At 39.9% G+C, this 22,831-nt stretch overlaps 1 protein-coding gene across 3 annotated transcripts in view; it reads left to right on the top strand.

Moving 5' to 3' along the window:
- SLC25A12 (solute carrier family 25 member 12) overlaps positions 1 to 22,831 on the top strand; it is a 231,256-nt gene that overhangs the window by 116,897 nt on the left and 91,528 nt on the right. For 2 of the 3 annotated variants that reach the window (XM_063712448.1, NM_001132062.1), the window contains 1 exon segment: positions 525 to 578. In XM_063712448.1, the coding sequence (XP_063568518.1) occupies positions 525 to 578 (54 nt within the window). 3 annotated transcript variants of the gene reach the window in all.

The following is a 22,831-nucleotide window of genomic DNA, read 5'->3' as shown; positions in this document are numbered from 1 at the left end:
AATGGTTGGCTTTTGCGTTGTAGATTGCAGGGTATCGAAAGTATTTGTATTTGTGGCAGCTCTCATATTTTAGGTTGGATGGGGAGAGGGACGCGGAGATAATTACGTGTTGGGTTTGCTTTTCATGGAGAAAGGCTGCTAGGCCAAGTGATTAATTTGGGTGATTTAACTTTCCTGTTGATCTACTCTTGTTAGCTTCTTGATTTGAAGGTGGGTGGTTACTACTGTGTTGCTAGTAGATGTGGAATAAAGTAAAAGATCCTCATTGCCTTCCCTTTCCAGTCCAGAGGAAGCACCGTCAGGTAGCTTTGCTGTATCTTAGGCTATTCGCACCTGTTTTTCTGCCCTCTAGTCACAGTTATCCAGTTTGACAGTTCTTATCAGCAATTAGGGCTTTTAGTTTGTTTTAAACTAAATGATAAAAGATAGGAGCATTGATTGTTAGCCATGTGAACTCTAATCTGAACAGATTGTGTGGTCTCTAGTGAAGCATTAACTGGCTTTTTTTTCTTTTTTGCTTACAGGTGCAGACAACTAAGCGAGGGGATCCTCATGAGTTAAGAAACATATTTCTACAGGTAAATTGGCTTGCGTAGTGTGCCTTTCATTGCAAAAACAAAAAGCATACATGTTCTTAGTCCTATTCGTGCCTTAACTTTGAGGAATGTTCAGTTTTCATGTATTCTTTCAAACATGACTGGACAATATAGCTTATACTTCTCTTATTAAGGTTTGATTTAAGGCCTTCTTTTAATTAAGGGTTGATAAAAGGTTTTCCTCAAGTTACTGCTTTTTTTTACATGACTTAAGATATATACTTAAAAAAAATAATTTCCAGCTTAAGCACAGAGACCAAGATAAAATTTCAAAATGTATTGGCATTCTTGTATAGTTACTAGGTATGACTAAAATTCTCTTTCTTGAAAGTTGCATGTTTACAAAGTTTTCCTACCTATGAGCTATCCTCCATGTAATTTGTTACAGAGATAAGAATATTATAGCTATTCTTAATTTGTGTGTCTTACTTATATTGTATCCTTAAGCCTTTGGGGATTTTTTTTTTTTTTTTTTGCCTTTGGGGATTTTACCCCAAAATGTTACCTCTTAAGGTTCTTGCAATGGTCTACCTTAACTTGTAAGCTTTTAGGATCAGTGACTTGGCTGTAGGCTTAAAAAGAAAAGAAAAGGAAAAAAAAAAGGTTGGCTTAGTTTTTTGTTTTGCTTTCTTAAATTTCAAAAGTTTCTTATGCAGGAAGTTGTACTTAAGAAGTAGATGTAGGCCAGGCGAGGTGGCTCATGCCTGTAATCCCAGTATTTTGGGAGGCCGAGGCGGGCGGACCATGAGGTCAGGAGATCGAGATCATCCTGGCTAACACGGTGAAACCCTGTCTGTACTAAAAGTACAAAAAATTAGCTGGGCGTGGTGGTGGGTGCCTGTAGTCCCAGCTACTCGGGAGGCTGAGGCAGGAGAATGGCGTTAACCTGGGAGGCAGAGCTTGCAGAGAGTCGAGATCGTGCCACTGCACTCCAGCCTGGAGACAGAGCGAGACTGTCTCAAAAAAAAAAAAAAAAAAAAAAGTAGATGTAAAGGGAGGCAAGCTAAGGTGTTTCACCAAATATTGCATTTCTCTTTGAAATCTTTTGAGAACTTTCTATTCTGGACCTGGATTCTTATGAAGACACTTTGACCTTGGGCAGGTCCCTACTGGGTATTATTTTCCTCTGTGAAATGAGAGGTGATCTCCAAGGTTCCTTCCCATTCCAAAAGTCTATGAGTCTATTTTAGGAACAGATTCTAACATATGCTGATGAGCCTGGAATAGATGACATTTTTATCTGAGATATGTGGTTTGCTTAAGCTATTGTTGGGTAAGGCGCTGCATAGTTGAGCATACATATGTGTAGTTTATGAAAAATAATTTGTGAAAATGGGAATCTTAAAGGTCATAAAATCTGATAAGGGAAGTATTTTTTTCCAGAACAGAAGTAATTATAATAACAGAAACGGTCCATTTATGACTTGAAACCTTTATTCCTCGCAGGCATTCTTGAAAATAGCCAAAAATATATTGGTATTCACCATACCATGTGATTATACTCAATTGTTTGGTGAAGAGTTCATGTGATATAGTTAATTTTATGTTCTAGACTAAGTAGATGCGGAAGAAATGAGTTGAAATGCTGCATGATGTAGTGAAAAGAATACTGCCTAGGTATCTGAGTACTGCCTAGGAATACGGAGTTAATTCCCAGCCCTGCATTTATCTGGCTCTTGTATCCTTAGGCTAATCATCTGGCCTTCCTGAGTTTCAGCTTCTCATGTGGGACTCAGTGGGACATAAAGGAATGGGAATTGAGGTCTTTCTAGCTTTAAAAATTCTACGGGAAAAAAATGTACTGTGATTCTGTATGGATTTGTTTTTTGTTTTTGAGTGGGGGTAGAGGTGGGTTGGAGGTATGAGGAGAATGGCCAGGACTGTCCCTAGCTCTTTGACAACTGTTTTTTTTTTTTTTGAGATGGAGTCTCGCTTTGTCGCCCAGGCTGGAATGCACTGGCGCGATCTTGGCTCACTGCAACTTCCACCTCTGGGGTTCAAGCAGTTCTCTTGCCTCTGAGTAGCTGGGATTACAGGCATGTGCCACCACGCCCGGCTAATTTTTTGTATTTTTAGTAGAGACAGGGTTTCACCGTGTTAGCCAGGATGGTCTCGATCTCCTGACCTCGTGATCCGTGTGCCTCAGCCTCCCAAAGTGCTGGGATTACAGGCATGAGCCACCGTGCCCGGCCGCTTCTTTGACAACTTTTAAATCTTAGCTTTTCATTTACTGTTTTACATATCGTCATTATCTTTTTACACATTATTTTGATGACGCCTTTATTTTTATATTGAAAATTTGTGGAATTCATAACTGCTTATTTAGCACTAAGTATGAAACATTGACACAAGCATTATTGATAGATAAGAGAGTGATAGAATGTAAATACTCACCTTCAGAAAGGCCTAACGCAGCAAGAAAGATAACAATATAGGCTGAGTGCAGTGGCTCACACCTGTAATCTCAGCACTTTGGGAGGCTGAGGCTAGAGGATCACTCGAGCCCAGGAGTTCAAGACCAGCCTGAGCAATATAGTGAGACCTCATCTCTGCAAAAAATTTTTAAAAATTAGCCACACCTGGTGGCATCCACCTGTGGTCCCAGCTACTCAGGTGGCTGAGGTAGAAGGATTGCTTGATCCTAGGAGGCAGAGGTTGTAGTAAGCCAAGATCATACCACTGCACTCCAGCCTGGGCAACAGAGCAAGACCTTGTTACACACACACACACACACACACACACACACACACACACACACACACACACACACACACACACACACACACACACACACACACACACACACACACGATACAGTATTGCACACACACACACACACACACACACACAATACAGTATTGCTAGTTGGATCAATTTGAGGATAGTTACCAAGTAAAAGATTTTTATTCCTGGCTTGAATACTTCAAACTATAGTTATTTGAAGTTTCGCAGTACTGTTTAGAAACAGTTTTATAGACGCATATAGTTGATTAATATTTTAGCTATAATAGAAGATGAAAATACATGCTAACCGTGTATTTCTTTAGCACTTAACATATTTACCCAACAAATATTTACAAAGGATTATTTGCTGTGTACCATGCACTTTTATTCAATACAATACTGTTCAGTAGCAGACACCAAGTCGAATATCAAGAGAGAGAATAGAGCCAAGACCTAAATGCTGATGGACATGTGATTGGATTAGCTGCTCTCTGAGGCCCATTCCATCTCTAATGGTTTGTGGTTGAGGGAATCAAGAATAGTGAAGGCAAATGCATAGCCTGTGGTAGAGCAATCAGATTGGCTTCTTACATCATAGTGGCTGTGTAATAATATTGACAGTGGCTAACATTTATTGATCATTTAGAGTGTGCTTGAGATTGGCCTAGTGCTTTAAGGATATTAATGTTAGTTTTCATAACAACTTTATGAAGCAGGTTTAATATCCTTGTTATATAGATGAAGTTAAATTAATGTCAATTCAGACTATGTGGTAGAGCCTAGATTCAAATCAAATTCCAGAGCCCATACCCTTAACCCTTACATTATACTACTGGTAGGATATTGAAATGGGGTGACTTTTGAAAGACAGAGGTATGTCAGGGGATAATGGCAGAGTGTTAAGAAGTTAAAAAAAATCTGGTTACTTAGGTGATGAAATTTAAAAAGTTTCTTTACACTGTAACTGTCTAGAATAGTTAGCCAAGGAATTTGGATTTGAAACAGTAGGGAGCCACTGTGGGTTTCTGAGTAGGCAAATTGAAGTGGTGAATTCTGGCAGCTTTTTGTGTATGTTGGATAAAGTATGAAGAGATTGGAAGTAGGTTAGGTGATCAGCTGAGAGGCTATTGAAGTAATACTTTTGAGAATTAATGACCTAGAGTGGCTGATGGCTGGGGAAATGAAAAGCAAGGACAATACCAGTGACTTGTAAGGGAAGAATCTATCGAATTTGGTATTAAATATGGAAGTAAGGGAAGAAGTAGTGAACCTGTCAGTTTTAGGATAGATGTTAATTGATAAGGCATCTATTTGGATAATATTTTTTTGGGGGGTGGGGTTTGGTTGCTAAACAAATGTATCTCACTAAGTTAAAGTTGGATTTGGACAGATACAAATTTGTGCAGGTGGTAGATGAATTCCTTGTAGTTAAAAGTATTAAATATAAAGCAAGGCAGAGGATCAGGGGCTGATTTATAAGTGATATCTCCAATTGAAGTAGGAAGGAGGAGGAGGGGAAATAGGGAGAATGGTCCCATGAAAGTTTAAAGTAGGAGTTTCACAAGAAGGGTATAATTAAAGGTTAAAATGTAGATTATTCTGTTACTAGTATGATTTAGTTTGGGGAGGATTTTGGGGTCACTTGAGTTTAGAATTATCTGAGCTACTTAAAGATTGAAGAGATATAATTTTAAATTTTAGAATACAGTTGAAAACTCTTTGTAAAATGTAGATCTGTGGCATTAACTGTTTAAGTTCACAAATAGTCAATAAAAATTCCTACTTTCAAATAAGAATATTTTGTTAAACTTTTGAGCCATGGGTCAAAAGTCATTTGTAAAACAATAAAATGGCTGGGTGTGGTGGCTAACACCTGTAATCCTAGCAATTTGGGAGGCCAAGGCGGGTGGATCACTTGAGGTCAGGAGTTTGAGACCAGCCTGGGCAACATGGTGAAACCCTGTCTCTATAAAAAAATATAAAAAATTAGCCGGGTGTGGTGGCGCATGCCTGTGATCTCAGCTACTAGGGAAGCTGAGGCAGGAGAATCGCTTGAACCCGGGAAGCGGGGGTTGCAGTGAGCTGAGATTGTGCCACTGCACTTCAGTCTGGGCAACAGAGCGAGACTCACTGTCTCAAAAAAAAATAATAATTAAAAAAAAATATATATATATATTCTTATTTGAAAGTACTGGTATATCAGCTGGGTGCAGCAGCTCATACCTGTAATCCTAGTGCTTTGGGAGGCTGAGGTGGGAGGATCACTTGAGGCCAGGAGTTCAAGACCAGCCTGGGCAACAAAGCGAGATTCCATGGCTACAAATATATATATATAGATTTAGCTGGGTGTGGTGGTACATGTCTGTAGTCCTAGCTGCTCTGGAAGCTGAGATGAGAGGATCACTTGAGCCCAGAAGTTCGAGGTTACAATGAGTTATCATTATACCACTGCACTCCAGCATGGGTGACAGAACAAAACTTTGTCTCCAAAAAAAAAAAAAAAAAAAAAAGGAAAAAAGAAAAGAAAGTGGCAACTGACTTATCTATATATCTATGTTTAGTGAAATTGATTGTATGAGAATTGGTGTGGGAGTTCATAAGAAGGGCTTTATAAGAGTAAAGCATTATTATTTTGAATATAGAGAAATAGGTTCATTTTTCCTGTGGTGTTCATTGCTTCTCAAGTTTTGATGAGCTATGTTTCTGTTAGTTAAAAAGCATCAACAACAACAATATGCACTAAGATTCTGCCTTTTTCTGCCCACCTCCACTCTGCCAAGTTCATGAAATTGGAGTACAACAAATGAATTCTTACGTGTTAGGCTGTGCTGTAATTTTACAACTGGTTTAAGCTAAGATTTTACCATTACCACCCTTACAACTGTCATTTCTTGATTTATCCCTTTTTTCTTTTAACCTCTCTCACCCACACACTGTCATTGATCCCATTTAGCTACATCAGCAGTGTACAGTAGCAAAAGGAGACAATAGAAGCAGTGAAGAAGGAGGTGAGGTGGGACAGCAGGAACATCACAGGACATTTGTTATAAGTCTGACAAATTTCTAAATGAAGAGTTAATTTTGTCTGTCCCTTGTGGCAAAGTAGATTTATCAAAAACATTTAAATGAATTATTTTTTAATCTCTCTCTCTTTTTAGTTAATAGGCTTCTTTTGTTTGCTGGTGTATTGTATAATAAAGGCAATATATGTTAAGACTGCAACTATATTTGCCAGATCAAAAATTTACTGAAATGTAGACCTCAAATATTATTTTAATTGTGTTCTTTTTTCATTATCACCAATGTATCAATGAAGATCGTATCCCATATAAAATTATGAAAATGTGCTTTTTTCCTGTCTTATTTTAGGTTAGAGAATAAAGAGGAGAAGATACTGTTAATGTAAAGCAAAGAGTGATTCCTCCTTAGGGTTTTTACAATAACATTTATTTTTAATAGAAAGATATGTTCTTTTATTCAAATAACTTATGTATTTTATTTACTTATTTTTGACAGTAGCCTGGAGCTGAGAAGGGAATAAAGCAGGGCTTTTAGCAGGAGACCCTTACTCTTTGTTGAAATATACATTAGGGCTGTGTTTCCAAAAGTGTGGAAGGTGTACCACAATATTAGAGTAACAATAAGATTATCAAGTATTAAAGGGTGATATAGTATTTGTGGAAACAAAGACTTTGAAAAGCAAGCTGGCAATGGTTTAAAATAAAAAGAAAATATAATTTGAACAAACAATGGTATTTTCTTTTGGATTATTTATCCCAGAGAAATAAAAATATTTGTAAAAATATAAGAATATAGGGCCAGATGTGGTGGCTCATGCCTGTAATCCCAGCACTTTGGGAGGCCGAGGTGGGCGGATCACAAGGTCAGGAGATTGAGACCATCCTGGCTAACATGGTGAAACCCTGTCTCTACAAAGAATACAAAAAAATTAGCCGGGCATGGTGGCGGGTGCCTGTAGTCCCAGCTACTTGGGAGGCTGAGGCGGGAGAATGGCGTGAACATGGGAGGCTGAGGTTGCAGTGAGCTGAGATCGCGCCATTGTACTCCAGCCTGGGCGACAGAGCGACTCCGTCTCAAAAACAAACAAACAAAAAGAATATATATATATACAAGGTTAACTGCAGCACTGAATTTTTCCTCAAAAACGAAAAAAAAAAAAAAAGCAGCCTGGGCAACATGGCAAAACCCCATCTCTACAAAAAATACAAAAACCTAGCTGGGTGTGGTGGCATGAGCCTATAGTCCCAGTTACTTGGGAGGCTGAGGTGGGAGGATCACCTAAGCCTGGGAGGTTGAGGCTGCAGTGAGCCATGTGCACCACTGCACTCCAGACTGGGTGACAGAGTGAGACTCTCTCAAAAAAAAAAAAAAAAGCTATTATATTAAAGAGGAGTGGTAGAAGACTTATGGAATAACTATACTATGAAAGTTATGCGGATACTAAAAAGAATGAGTTAGGCCTAGACCACCAATTTAGAGAAATTTTTCAATGTACTATTAAGTGAGAAAGATGCAAATAAGTATATATAGCATGATTCTGATTTGTACAACAAAGTCATTTCATATATGTTGTGTGTAATGTTTACATATAATATGTTTGTGTATGATTTAATGAGCACTGAGAAAGGTATGAAAGGATAAATACTAGGTTGTTAACTTGGGGGAAGAATAAAGAGGAAAATAAAAATAGTCTTAATGTGTATGTATTAAGCTTTGAGCAAGTGAGTAATTTAAAAAGTAAGAATTTAGCAATTCAGAGCCTGAAGCTACAAGAGGATTTCCCAGCATAATTTGGATTGAATAAACCCAGTATGAGACACACAGAAAAGGATCTATAGTTTTATTAACCATGCTATTATAATTGAGGGTTTTCACCAGTTCCTCAGAAATATGGAAATTGAAGATGGTAACCTATTTATTTATTTATTTATTTATTTATTGAGACAGAGTTTTACTGTGTTACCCAGACTGGAGTGCAGTGGCATGATCTTGGCTCACTGCAACCTCCGCCTCCCGGGTTCAAGCAATTCTCATGCCTCAGCTTCCTGAGTAGCTGGGATTACAGGCACATGCCTAGCTAATTTTTGTGTTTTTAATAGAGATGGGGTTTCACCATCTTGGTCAGGCTGGTCTCGAACTCCTGACCTCAGGTGATCCACCCGCCTCAGCCTCCCAAAGTGTTGGGATTACAGGCATGAGCCACCATGCCCAGCCTTTTCTAAATACTTTAGAAAGTATTTAACATAAACTATATAGAGTTCTCATTAAAAAAAAAAACAGTATTAGGCATTAAAGGCTGACTAGCAGGATAGTGAGACTTTGTCCTTGAATCAAGCAGAAGGATTGAAAAATAATAAAAAGATAAGAAAATTAGTGTTGTTAAATGCCATGTGATGTTCTACTACCAATCAATATACTTTTTTTTTTTTTTTTGAGACAGAGTCTCTGGGCTTACTGCAAGCTCCGCCTCCCAGGTTCACGCCATTCTCCTGCCTCAGCCTCCCAAGTAGCTGGGACTACAGGCGCCCGCCACCACGCCCAGCTAATTTTTTGTATTTTTAGTAGAGACAGGGTTTCACCGTGTTAGCCAGGATGGTCTCGATCTCCTGACCTTGTGATCCACCCTCCTCTGCCTCCCAAAGTGCTGGGATTATAGGTGTGAGCCACCGCACCTAGCCAATCAATACACTTTTAACTGCCTACTATGTACCAGGCTAAGCACTGTACTAGGTTCTACCTTTATAGAGATAAGATAGAGCTGTTTAGTGAGGGTAGGGACAAGGCAAAGGACCTCAGTGAAGGTAGAACCTCACATTCTTTTTTTTTTTTTTTTTGGTGGGGGACAGAGTTTTGCTCTTGTTGCCCAGGCTGGAGTGCGTTGCCCAGGCTGGAGTGCAGTGGCGCAGTCTCAGCTCACTGCAACCACTGCATCCCAGGTTCAAGCAATTCTCCTGCCTTAGCCTCCTGAGTAGCTGGGATTACAGGTGTGTGCCACCACACCTGGCTAATTTTTTTTTTTAATTTTTAGTAGAGGTGGGGGGTATCATCATGTTGGCCAGGCCGGTCTCGAACTCCTGACCTCAGGTGATGTACCTGCCTTGACCTCCCAAAGTGCTGGAATTACAGACAAGAGCCACCATCCATGCCAAGCCTAGAACCTAACATTCTAGGGGCGAGGTAGACAATAAAAAAAGCCCACAGAGCAGACCACAAGGTCAGGAGTTCGAGACCAGCCTGGCCAACAAGGTGAAACCCCGTCTCTACTAAAAATACAAAAATTAGCCGGGCGTGGTGGCGGGTGCCTGTAATCCCAGCTACTCGGGAGGCTGAGGTAGGAGAATTGCTTGAACCCGGGAGGCGGAGGTTGCAGTGAGCCAAGATCGTGTCATTGCACTCCAGCCTGGGTGACAGAGGAAGACTCAGTCTCGGGGGGGGAAACAAAAGCCTACAGATTGGCTGGGCACACTGGCTCATTCCTGTAATCCCACCTCTTTGGGAGGCTGAAGCAGGAGGATCACTTGAGGCCACTAGTTTGAGACCAGCCTGGCCAACAAAGTGAGATTCTGTCTCTACAAAAAAAAAAAAAAAGAAAAAAAAAAAAAGAAAAGAAATTAGCCAGGCATGGTGGCCTGTGCTTGTAGTCCTAGCTACTAGGAAGGCTGAGGAAGGAAGATCATGTGAGCCCAGGAGTCTGAGGTTACAGTGAGCTGGGGTCATGCTACTGCACTCCAGCCTGGGTGATAGAGTAAGACCCTGTCTCTTAAAAGAAAAAACAAAAAACAAAACAAACAAAAAAAAGCTTACTACAGATTGTGACACATCCAAGGAAGTAAACAGAATGATGAGAAGGGCCATCATTTTTTAAATCATTTTTCAAGAGAGTGGTCAGTGAAGGGCCCTTAGGAGGCAATATTAAGAGCTGAGAACTAAAAGGGAATGAGGGTGAAGTGGTGGAGGGAATTCCAAAGGGCTCACACGTACAAAGCTTAGATATGGAAAAGGGTTTGATGTGTTCAACAAACAGAAAGGCCAGTGTGCCTGAAGCATTGGTAATTAGGTATGGGGGTAAATGGCCTCCCAAAATACTGGGATTACAGGCGTGAGCCACTACGCCTGGCTGATTCTTTCAATTTAATGTCCTCTTGTGTATAGAGTTCCTAGAACATCTTGAGTTGGATGAAACTCCTTTTCATCCAGAAGGCAGCAGAATGTACCTGGAGCCTACATGGGATTTGTAGTCTAACCTGGGTTTGAATCCTCATTTGAAACCTTTTGGCCTCAGGTGTTTACTTTTGGAGCCTGTTTTCTCATCTGTCTAAGAAGGGATAACGACACCTAGCACATAGGGATATTCTGAAGATTAAATAAAATAACATGTAAACTATGCAGAACCAAATAAAGCTTAGTTCCTTGTCTCTTTCCTTCTCTTCTGAATTGAGATTAGGGTGTTTTGTTTGTTTCTTGAATAAGATCTGAGTCCCTTGTCTTCTCCAGATGACTGTGCTGGACCTAGTCAAGAGACTAAGATGTTAATATGTATTTATGATTATGTACATATAATCAGTTAATTACTTACATTCTTGAGATGTCCATGTGAAGTTATTGACAAAAACCTATTTCTCTCAAGTCTATGAGGTTCTAAGATGTTGTATAGTCACAGTCTAAGGCTGGGAGACCCGAGAGACCATGGAAGATGTTTGCAGAGTTTTCTTCTGAAACTTCATTCGCTCAGTCTGGACGTGAAAAAGAATAACAGTCCAACCATAGGCTCTGAAATCCCAAGACACAGACTTGAAAAAATACATTTTTTTTTGTGCATAACTTTCTTTTCTTTTTTAAAATTACCACCTCCCTGTTCTGTGCAGATTTCTCTTACTTAGTACTGTGGAAATTTCTGAAAGCATCTTCCACTGAAACCATTGCTATGGCCAGCGTTGGGTTTCTAGAACTGGAAGAAACACACATTTTGAAAATATGTTAGTCAGTACTATTTCAGTCTTCAGTGACAGGAATTTTGGTTAAACATGCGTAGGCTTAGAATGTACTGGCTCTAGCCATGAGTGGATCAGGAGCTTAACTGCCATCACCGGGGATCATGCACCTTTCATCTCTTAGTTTTGGTTTCTGTTGTGCTAGCTTCATTCTCAAACAGGCTTTGCCATATGGAGCATCTCCAGATTAAAATCCTACCCATTCAGCAGAGAAAAGGTACTGTTTCTCCAATTTCTAGGTTAAGTCTAGGAATTATTGTCCTCCCTAACAGCCCAAGAAAACCCATGTACTAGAAGGAGGCAGTGTTCTCATTGGCCAGATCTGGTTCACATGCTCACCTCTGGAACTGTTCAGTTGAGTCAGCCCCATTTGAATGACCTGTGTAAATTGAGGGTGAGGGAGGTGCGTATGTTAAAGAAAAATTAGCATGCAGTTACCAGAAGCGGGAAGGAAAGCTAGGAACATTAAAACCAAGAACTGTTTATGTATAGCATATAAGGGATTGGAAAACCTGGAAGCCTAGGGGTAACTCAGGGAGGCTGGGAGACAGAGATGGCAAGAGATTCTGTGCCTCCAAGTCAACACTGCTGTATTTGGTAGCTTTCTAGAACATTCCAGTGCAGCTGTCATACTATCTGCAAAAATACCTTAAGTGAAATGACAAAAAATAACCAAAATTAGAACCCCTGAAGAAGAAATGTATCCTCACCTCATTTTTTCTTCAGAAAAATTTTTTCTCTCAGTCGTCTTTCTAGTCTTTTTCTTATGGTGGTCTTCCTCTCCCCATCTTCTTTTCTGTCCTTACCCTACCCCTGCCATCCCATGGCTCATTATTTTCAGCAGATCTGTTCAACACAGATTGCTATTGATTGTCCTACAAAGAGCCAGGTACTGTGCAAGGTGCTAGAGGTATGAGGATGAATCAGGTATCCCTGTTTTTAAAGGACTCATAGCCTAGAGCTGCTTAAATTACACATCCCTACATTAATACTTTTTTTAAAAAATAGAACATTCTGTATAAAGCTGAAGGCTTGAAGTCCTTCCTGAGCTCTACCCCAAAAGCCAATAATTCTGAAGGCTTGAAGTCCTTCCTGAGCTCTACACCGAAAGTCAATAATTCCCTGCCACCTAAGAGGTGACCACTGTTCTTGGTCGTGTTTCTTTCTGATCTTTCTCCATACATTTACATAGAAAATATGGGGTTTTGGCCGGGCGCGATGGCCTGTAATCCTAGCACTTTGGGAGGCCGAGGCGGCTGGATCACCTGAGGTTAGGAGTTCAAGACCAGCCTGGCCAACATGGTGAAACCCCATCTCTACTAAAATATAAAAATTAGCCAGGCATGATGGCGGATGCCTGTAATCTCAACTACTCGGGAGGCTGAGACGGGAGAATCGCTTGAACCTGGGAGATGGTGGTTGCAGTGAGCTGAGATCCCACCACTCCACTCCAGCCTGGGTGGCTGAGTGAGACTCCGTCTCAACAACAACAACAACAAAAAAGAAAAAATATGCGGTTTTGTGGTTTTAAAAAACATAAATAATAATAGCTAATGCTTACTGTGTCACTGTTATGTATGATGCACTATTTTAAGTGTTTTATAGAAATCATCATATTTAATCCTCAGAACAACTCTATAACGTAGGTACGATTAGTATTCCCATTTTACAGATGGGGAAACTAAGCCCCAGAAAGGTGAAGTAGCTTGTTCAAGGATATACAGTAAACGGAAGAGCCTTGCTTTATGTCTTTTAATACAATTCGCCTTTTTTACTTAATATTATTTGGAGATACAGGTATGTTAGTGTGTAAAGAATTGTTTCATTATTTTTCTGTAGCTCTTTAAAAAACTTTGTTATGAAAAATTTCGAACATATACAAATCTAGAGAAAATAGAATAATGATGGATACCGTGGATGACTAGAGGGAGAAAGGAAGGAAGGGAATAGGGTGGAAAAACTATTGGGAACTATGCAAACTCTCTGGCTGATGGGATCATTTGTACCCCAAACCTCACCATCACACAGTATTCCCTTGTAACAAACCCACACATGTACCCTCTGAATCTAAAATACGAATTGAGGCTCATGCCTGTAATCCCAGCACTTTCGAAGGCTGAGGTGGGTGGCTCACTTGAGGTCAGGAGTTCGAGGCCAGCCTGGCCAACATGGTAAAACCCCGCCTCTACTAAAAATACAAAAATTAGCGTGATGGCGCATGCCTGTAATCCCAGCTACTAGGGAGACTGAGGCAGGAGAATCACTTGAACCTGGGAGGTGGAGGTTGCAGTGAGCCAAGGTCACGCCACTGTACTCCAGCCTGGGTGACAGGGAGACTCCATCTCAAAAAAGTAAAATATGATTTGAAATTATTTTTTAAAAAGGTTTGTTGTAATTCTAACTGAATTAATAAACTTCAAAATTCATACAAAAAAAGAGAAAACGTATAATGAATCACCATATATCTGTCATTCCAGTGTCACCAATTATCATGGCTAATCTTGCTTCATCTGTATTACAGCCACAGTGGCTTATTTTGAAGCAGTTCTCAGACATCATCTTGCAGTATCCATAAATAGTTCAGTATGTATCTCCTAAAGATAAAGACTCTGAAAAACCAACCAAATCATAATACCATTATCACACCTAAAAAAAGTCTTATCAATTTCTTTTGAGTGTTGAAGTTCTCTGATTGTTTCATATATTTTTAAGTAGCTTTGTTAAAAAGTAGGATCCAAGCTAGGTTCATACATTGCATTTGGTTGATCTGTTTCTTAGATCTTTTAATACTTTCTGCACCCTGCTATGTTAAAGGTCCTTATTTCTCTTTGGTAAAAATCTTGGTATTTAATCAAGGCTTATCAACATTAAGGCATTCCATCCCCCTAGGAGCAGTACCTTGATTGTCAAAGCGACATGATTTGCCCAAGCTTATACATATATATGCTTCTTGTATGTTCCCATGGTTACTTAAACTAAGAGACTAAAGTATTTATTTAAGGAATGATGCAAATTAATCATTCAACTTAATCTGCCTTGGGAAGCATTCTAGTTCCAGTTATTGGGTTCTTTGGGTCATTATTTTATTTCCAAGGTTTTTGGTTATTTTGAGTGGAAAATTGTTTTGGTAGATCTTCTTTATTATGGTAGCTTCAATTGATTTCAGTGATTAATAAGGGTCTTTACCTCCCTGCAGTGTTAGAAATTGCATCATTCAGTAGCTGACAGTGGGGCTTACTATAGTGGACAGTGAAAATATATTAAAACAACAACAAAAATGAGCACATAGTATTCATGGAAGCAATCTGAGTTAGGAAGGCAGAGCACTGAAGAATTTTTTTTAGCAAAATCAGTAAAAGGTTTTGTTTCTAATATATCCAAAATATGCAACTGAAAGTGCTAATCAAAATTAGATTTATACAACTGCTTTTCCCTAATGCTCATGTAGTTGATTTGAGTAACATTGGAAAAATTTTACATTACTAATTAAAATCCCTGTTTTTAAAAATTAATATGGCTTAATAAAGTTGTTAAAAAGTCAGTGGCCATATGTATTTAAAATAATTTTTTTCTTATAAAATATTATTTATGATAGAATGCTCTTTTATTCTAATTGAACTAACATAATAAGGCAAATTACACATTGTACTGTTTAACAGGGTTTGTGTGTCAGATCTGCTGTGGTCTTTGCTCCTTGTGCAGAGTGCTTGTGTAGTGAAAGGGCATGCATTCCTGACTAAATTTGGCTTCTGTTGGAAGTAAGAGCCATAATAGTGAAGGACAGTAAGAGAACTAGCGTCATATACTCAGTTCTTGCCTTGGTACATATAATCCTCTTTTATTGTTCAAATAATTCATTTTTCTATGTTGGAAATGCTCTATGAGATATCTGTAGTTACTAAACTTCATGACATTGTCATTTGAATTACTCAAATTGAAAGGATGTTAAGATCTGAAAATGTCGGTTCATCTCAGTTGGAACAAAGTCATGGAGGAACAGTTTGTTTTGACTCATATTACAGCCACATGTTGGTTAGACAGAGATAAAGCTGCCTAGACCAGTCAGGACTGATCTCGTGGTAAGCCCAGGAATACTGGAAGCCAACGCAGGGAAACTCTGGCTTGGAGAGAGATGAAAGGTTAGAACAATAATTTCTTCATGTTTGGGCAAAAGCAGAAGAATTCACTAAGCAAGGAGGGAAATAGAGATCCTATGCTTTTCTGTTTCTAAGCATTTTACAGTAACTATTTCAAGTTATATTTTACAATTTTGAAGTACTTTGGTGTTCAAGGTGTCATTTTTGCCTCACAATAGGACAGCAATTTTTCTGCAAACCCTTATTAAAGAAGAGACTCCAAGAATCTGCATGTTTCGCCCAAAAATTCTCGAGTTAATGGCACAGGAGTTTAGAACCCAAGTTTTCTGACCCAGTTTTAGTGTCCGTCATGCCATCATCTCTGAGCTACTTGACAGCAGGCACTGTGTCTTGTTGATCTCTGCATCCCCAGTACCAGGGACCAGGCATAGTGTCTGGCACACAGTTTCAAAATGAATGCAAAATAACCTGAAAGATTTGATCTCCGCAGATTTTTGGCTTAAAAAGCAGTGTTTCTAGATATATTGCCTTAGTTTTGATGTGCATACTTCAGAAATCCTTAATCTTGATACCCCATACAATTTTTTAAAAGTAACCAGTTTTCTAGTCACAACACATCAGAATTTTTCTTTATAGTCTCTGGAATATCTTTTAGAGATATAAAACATCAAAGGATCTGTTTATGAACTTAAACTATTTAAACAAGTAATTTGTATCATTTAGAGTGTTTGGGCTTTATACTCATTCAAATCATTGAATTTTAAGTTAACCTTTTTTTCTTAGTGGAAATTTAGGGTTGTGTGTCAGTCTTTGTAATGTGTAGTTAATATAATAATATAGGTTGCATACACCCTTTTTTTTTTTTTTTTTCCTGGGATGGAGTCTTCTGGTCGCCCAGGCTGGAGTGCAGTGGCACGATCTCGGCTCACTGCAACCTCCGCCTCCTGGGTTCAAGTGATTCTCCTGCCTCCGCCTCTCTAGTAGCTGGGATTGAAGGCACCCACCACCAGGCCTGGCTAATTTTTGTATTTTTAGTAGAGATGGGGTTTCGCTATGTTGACCAGGCTGGTCTCAAACTCCTGAGCTCGTGATCCACCCGCCTCGGCCTCCCAAAGTGCTGGGATTACAGGTGTGAGCCACCGTGCCCAGCCGGTTGCATACATCCTAAAGGTCACTTAAGGTTAAATTTGGTAAATTGCAAAGGAGTTACTGCTATCCAGTTTATTCCAGTCAGTTGAAGCCTTGGTATGTTGATCTGTTGGCTTGGTAGGCAAAACATTTTTAAATGGCATGATCTTCTCATTTGGAGCTAGAGATAGTTCAGTGTAATTATGATACACATCTGTATATGAAACCCCGCCATCTTTTATAGACAATAATTTTGATTAAATGTATGAGGATTCTAATCTCATGAGATCTATTTTATTTCTTAAGCTTTAGAATGTTAAGGCTTTCCTGAGCACATGCTAACTATACTCAATGTAAATTTAAATATTTCTGGAAATGTCAAAGCTGCATGTTCTTTTACATTTCAGATACTTGAGTTGGGCTTGGAAAAAGTTTAATCAAGAAAATGGACCAGCTATTTCAGATACATTTCAGATACTGTCAGCTACTTTATGTCAATGTCTTCCATGTGTCCTTGACTTCTTGCCCCAGAGGGATATACAACTGCTTAGGAGATATCTTTGAAATGGCAAATGATGAATCTAAAGTTAATTGGACTATAGACATACTTGGGTAATTTCATCTAAAGTCATTTTAGTTCATCCTTTGAAAACACAGGAACAAAATGAAAATTATATTATGAAACTATTAAATTGCTTGCTGTACTAAGTGTGTATGTGTGTGTGTGGGCAACCTAGTGGGACCCCATCTTTACAAAAAAATAAAAACTGAAAACTTAGCTGAGCATGGTGGCACGTACCTGTGGTCCCAGCTACTCAGGAGGCTGAGGTGGGAGGATCACTTGAGTTTCCCCCCCAAAAAAAACCCAAACCCCTGATTTAAATATATCACCAATTTTTGAGGTACCAGCTTTTCTTTGTTAGCATAATACCTAAAATATTTTAGCATTTTTGACTGACTGTGGGTAGATAGATTCTAGTTTCAGATCTAAACTCCCTCTTTGGTTGTGCTGTTCAGGCAACAGGCTTACAGACATTGCCAAGTAATTGTCTCTAATTTAATGAGTTAATTAGTTAACTGTCTCCTGTAGAAGTCAAGTACTGACTCCTTATGGATGGGAGAAGACTTATGCTTTTTTCCTCTAAGCTATACACTCTATCTTTCAGTTAAAATTAAGTTAAAATAGAGTAGGAGAGCTGGAGAAAACACTGGCAAAATACCTCAGGGTAAGTGGTTCTTTGGCATCATTTATAACCCCAGATACTGGCAAAGCCTGTTTCAGTACATGTCAACTAAAGCATTTGTTTTCTTTGTTAGCCGCTGTGTCTTTTGTGGTTTGTGCTAAGGCTGCTCTATTTCCTGATAAAGTCAAGAATGTTGGCATCTTGGCGATTCCGTATATACAGTATACTTTAAAAATTTTTAAATTTTAGATTCAAGAGGTCCATGTGCAGGTTTCTTTTTTTTTTTTTTTTTTTTTTGAGACAGAGTCTTGCGCTGTCGCCCAGGTTGCGGTGCCGTGGTGCAATCTCAGCTCACTGCAAGCTCTGCCTCCCGGGTTAACGCCATTCTCTTGCCTCAGCCTCCCGAGTAGCTGGGACTACAGGCGCCCACCACCACACCCAGCTAATTTTTTGTATTTTTAGTAGAGACGGGGTTTCACCATGTTAGCCAGGATGGTCTCGATCTCCTGACCTCGTGATCCACCCACCTCGGCCTCCCAAAGTGCTGAGATTACAGGCATGAGCCACCGCGCCCGGCCCCCATGTGCAGGTTTCTTACAAAGGTATGTTGGTGATGCTGAGGTTTGGGCTTCTGTTGATCCTGTCATCCAGATAGTGAACATGGTACCAAACAGGAATTTTTTTACCCCTTCCCCTTTCTCTCTCTCCCCGCTCTAATAGTCTCCGGTATCTATTGTTCCTGTCTTTATGTCCATGTGTACCTGTTACAGGTAGAGGGTCTTGACTGCAAGTTGTCCATGTTCTTGGCATTTTGAACAAAGAGTTGGACAAAATGCCCAGCAAAGCAAGGAAAGAATGAAGCAATGAAAGAATGAAAACAGGAATTTATTGAAAATGAAAGTACACTCCACAGTGTGGGAGCCAATGAGCAGCGGATTAAGGGCCTGGATACAGAATCTTCTCAGGTCCAAATACTTCCTAGAGGTTCCCCATTGGCCACTTGGTGCTTACCTCATGTAAATGAAGTGGTGGCCCGCAATTGGTCTGATTGGTTGCGGAAAGCAACCTATCAGAGGCTGAAGTGAAGTTATAAAGGGCACACTCCCGTACAAACATCTGATTGGTTGCAGAAAGCAACCAATCAGAGGCTAAGGGAAAGTTACAACGTTGTACTTCTATGCAAACGAAGACTCTGCCTGCAGTCAGTCTGATTGCGAACAGCCAATTTCCCATCTGCCGTGGAGAAAAGGTGGGGGTTTGCAAAGGGAGTAGCCTCTGGTCCTTTTGTTACTTAGGTGTGGAAAGTTAGGGTTTTCCTTTCAATTTAGTTATAGGAAGTTGGTGTGAAACGGCCTCCAGACCCTGTTCTCCTGCCTCATACCCAATATTTAATTACCACTTTTAAAAAAAGAACATGTGATATTTGATTTTCTGTTTCTGCATTAATTCTGCTTAGGATAATGGCCTCCAGCTGCATCCACATTGCTGCAAAGGACATGATTTCAGTCTTTTTTATGGATGCATAGTATTCTATGAAGTAGATGCCATACAGAGCGCTTTTATTGTGTGTTTGTGTTTTCTATTTAGTGGTTGTAGTCCTGGAGGTCAAATTCAGATATTAGAGAATAGACACCTCTGTGGCAAAAAGAACAATTGTTGCCAAATCTTCTTAATACAAAATCTCTGAAATGTTTTCATGTGCTCCCCCCTCTTTTATCATCTGTTAATGAAACAAAGAAGCAACACAAGCAGTTGTGAAGAGCGAGAACAAAGATCACCATAATCCCATTTCTAGTATTTTCTTTTTTCTTTTTTTAAATTTGAGATGGAGTTCTGCTCTTGTCACCCAGGCTGGAGTGCATTGGTGCAATCTCGGCTCACTGCAACCTCTGCCTTCCGGGTTCAAGAGGTTCTCTTGTCTCAGCCTCCCGAGTAGCTGGGATTACAGGCACCTGCCACCACGCCCAACTAATTATTATTATTTTTTTGAGACAGAATTTTACTCTTGTTGCCCAGGCTGGAGTGTAATGGTGCGATCTCAGCTCACCGCAACCTCCGCCTCCCGGGTTCAAGCGACTCTCCTGCCTCAGCCTTCCGAGTAGCTGGGATTATAGGCATGCGCCACCACACCCGGCTAATTTTGTATTTTTAGTAGAGACGGGGTTTCTCCATGTTGGTCAGGCTGGTCTCGAACTCCCGACCGACCTCAGGTGATCTCCCTACCTCAGCCTCCCAAAGTGCTGGGATTACAGGCTTGAGCCACTGCGCCTGGCCAGGATTTGAGCATTTTTATGATTATATATAATGTATACTTCTGTGTATGTACCTATATATTGCTAAATTTCTTTTCAAAAGGACTGAATTTGACAAAAGCAAGATGTATAGGACGGTATAAATAGTATGCTATCATATAAAAAAGAAATGGTAAGAATTTCATATATACACATATATATTTGGGTGTATATATATTAACATTATATATATAATTTACTTGTTTATGGATAAAACATCTCTAGAAGGATACATAAGAAATCGATTGCCTCTGGGGTGGGTAATTGAATGATTGGGAACAGAAGTAGGAGGAAGACTTTTCACTGTATATTCTTTGGTACCTTCTGAATTTTGAATGGTATGAATGTAATACTATTAAAATAATAAAGAGCCATTAGCAATAGGTAAAAGTACCCACTGTCTTTTCTTTTTCATGCCCACTGTTGGTTCAGGCCTCAAGCTGTTTCACCTGTATCTTTTATTTATTAATTTTTTTGAGATGGAGTCTTGCTCTGTCGCCCAGGCTGGGTGCAGTGGTGCTATCTTGGCTCGCTGCAACCTCTGCCTCCCAGGTTCAAGCAATTCTCTTGCCTCAGCCTCACGAGTAGCTGGGTCTACAGGTGCGTGCCACCACACCTAGCTAATTTTTTGTATTTTTAATAGAGACGGGGTTTCACCGTGTTAGCCAGGATGGTCTAGATCTCCTGACCTCGTGATCTGCCTGCCTCGGCCTCCCAAAGTGCTGGGATTACAGGTCTGAGCCACTGCATCCGGCACTCACCTGTATCTTTGTAATAGCCACTTACCAGCCTCCCTGTTCCAGGTTAGTTCCTGTCTCCTCCACTCACCTTTTATGTTGCCATCAAGGATAGCACAGATCAGGTATGTCTCTCCTTTCTTCTTAAACTTTTAGTAGTGTCCCATGGCTCGCAGAATAAAGTTCAGACTCTTCTGTTTAGCATTCAAAGTCTTCTACCATTTGGTTTCAAACTGCCTTTTCTACTACATGTATTTGTATACGCTCTCTTTATTACCATTTCTCTCTCAAACTAACCCTTCTCCCAGAAAAGAAAAAAAAAAGGGTATTTTTTGTTTCAACATTTGTTCACATTAGTTTTTTGTGTTTTTGTTTTGTTTTGTTTTTGTTTTTAGCTTGAAATACCCATTCTCTCCACTTGCAATTGAAATTGGATTTAACTTTTAAGGTCCATTCCAAGTGTTGCCTTTCTCCCTCCGTTCCCTGGCCCCATCCCACCAGTCCTAAGAATGAATCACTCCTTTTTGGTTCCCGTAGTATATTTCTCATACGATTGCTTGCAACCCATATTCTAGTTACTGGTGGACGGAACTAGTAACAGGAACTAGTAATTGACTAGTAACTAACTTGTCAGTCTACTTACATTTTGTTTTTAGACTTCCTTGTATCCATCCTTCTTTCCAGTTGCAACGGTCTTCCTCATATTGTGCCTTTCCTCACTCCTGCCTATTCTTAACTCTAGTGGTTTTGTGATCTTGGTGGAACATGTCCAATTATCTCGTACATGTTAAGAATGAGGAAGAAAAGCAATTGACAGGAATTGATGGAATCGACTTACCATTAGTGTAAATATCTTGCAGTTTGCTTTTTCTTTATCCTATGTTTATATACTTATTGTTTTGAAACTTATTGTTTTCTTTATCCTATGTTTATATATTTACTGTTTTGAAATTTCAAAGATTATTTTGTCTTCATTGTATAAGTGTGTGAAATATCTAGAGGCCTAGGAGGACAATAAACTTGTCTAGGGACTCACAAAGGGTTAGTGGTAGAGCCAAGGTTTAAACCCAAAACCCCTTCAAGAATGGCTTTTATAGTCAGGTATAGAGAACATGACTTTATTTTGGGGTGATATTTCTTGAATGCTTTTGGTAGCACCAATTAGTTAAAAAAAAAAAAGTCCACATTGGGCTACTTCTTTTTATTTTTGTTCTACAGCACAAGTCATCAAGCAACCCCTGAGCTACTTTTTTTTTTTTTTTTTTTTTGAGACAGGGTCTTGCTCTGTCTTCCAAGCTGGAGTGCAGTGGTGCAATCTTGGCTCACTGCAACCTCCGCCTACCAGGTTCAAGTGATTCTCCCACCTCTCAAATGCTTTGAATGCTAAACAGAAGAGTCTGAACTTTATTCTGCAAGCCGTGGAACAGTACTAAAAGTTTTAGAAGAAAGGAGAGACATAATCTGATCTGTGCTATTCCTGATGGCAACATGGAAGGTGAGTTGAGGAGAGAGGAACTAACTTGGGACAGGAAACTAGGAAGTAGCTATTACAAAGATACAGGTGAGGGCCTGGCATGGTGGCTCACATCTGTAATCCCAGCACTTTGGGAGGCCGAGGCAGGTGGATCACAAGGTCAGGAGATTGAGACCATCCTGGCCTAACACGGTGAAACCCGTCTCTACTAAAAATACAAATTCAAGTGATTCTCCCATTCCTCTCAGTCTCCCAAGTAGATGGGACTAAAGGCGCATGCCACCATGCTTGGCTAATTTTTGTATTTTTAGTAGAGATGGCATTTCACCATGTTGTTCAGGCTGGTCTCGAACTCTTGACTTCAAGTGATCTGGCCTCCTTGGCCTCCCAAAGTGTTGGGATTACAGGCGTGAGCCACTGCGCTTGGCCACTGGGCTACTTCTTATGCAGGCTGATATAGCACTTGTGGTGGTAGTCTCTGTGGCTTTTTTTGTTTGTTTTTTGTTCTTTTGGACAGGGTCTTGCTCTGTCACTCAGACTGGAGTGTGGTGGCACAATCATGGCTCACTGTAGTCTCGACCTCCCAAG

Source organism: Pongo abelii, chromosome 11 (assembly GCF_028885655.2).
Source record: "Pongo abelii isolate AG06213 chromosome 11, NHGRI_mPonAbe1-v2.0_pri, whole genome shotgun sequence".
In the NCBI taxonomy this organism is placed as follows: domain Eukaryota; kingdom Metazoa; phylum Chordata; class Mammalia; order Primates; family Hominidae; genus Pongo; species Pongo abelii.
The sequence above is the reverse complement of the archived record's forward strand: the minus strand, read 5'-3'. Positions and strand labels throughout refer to the sequence as shown.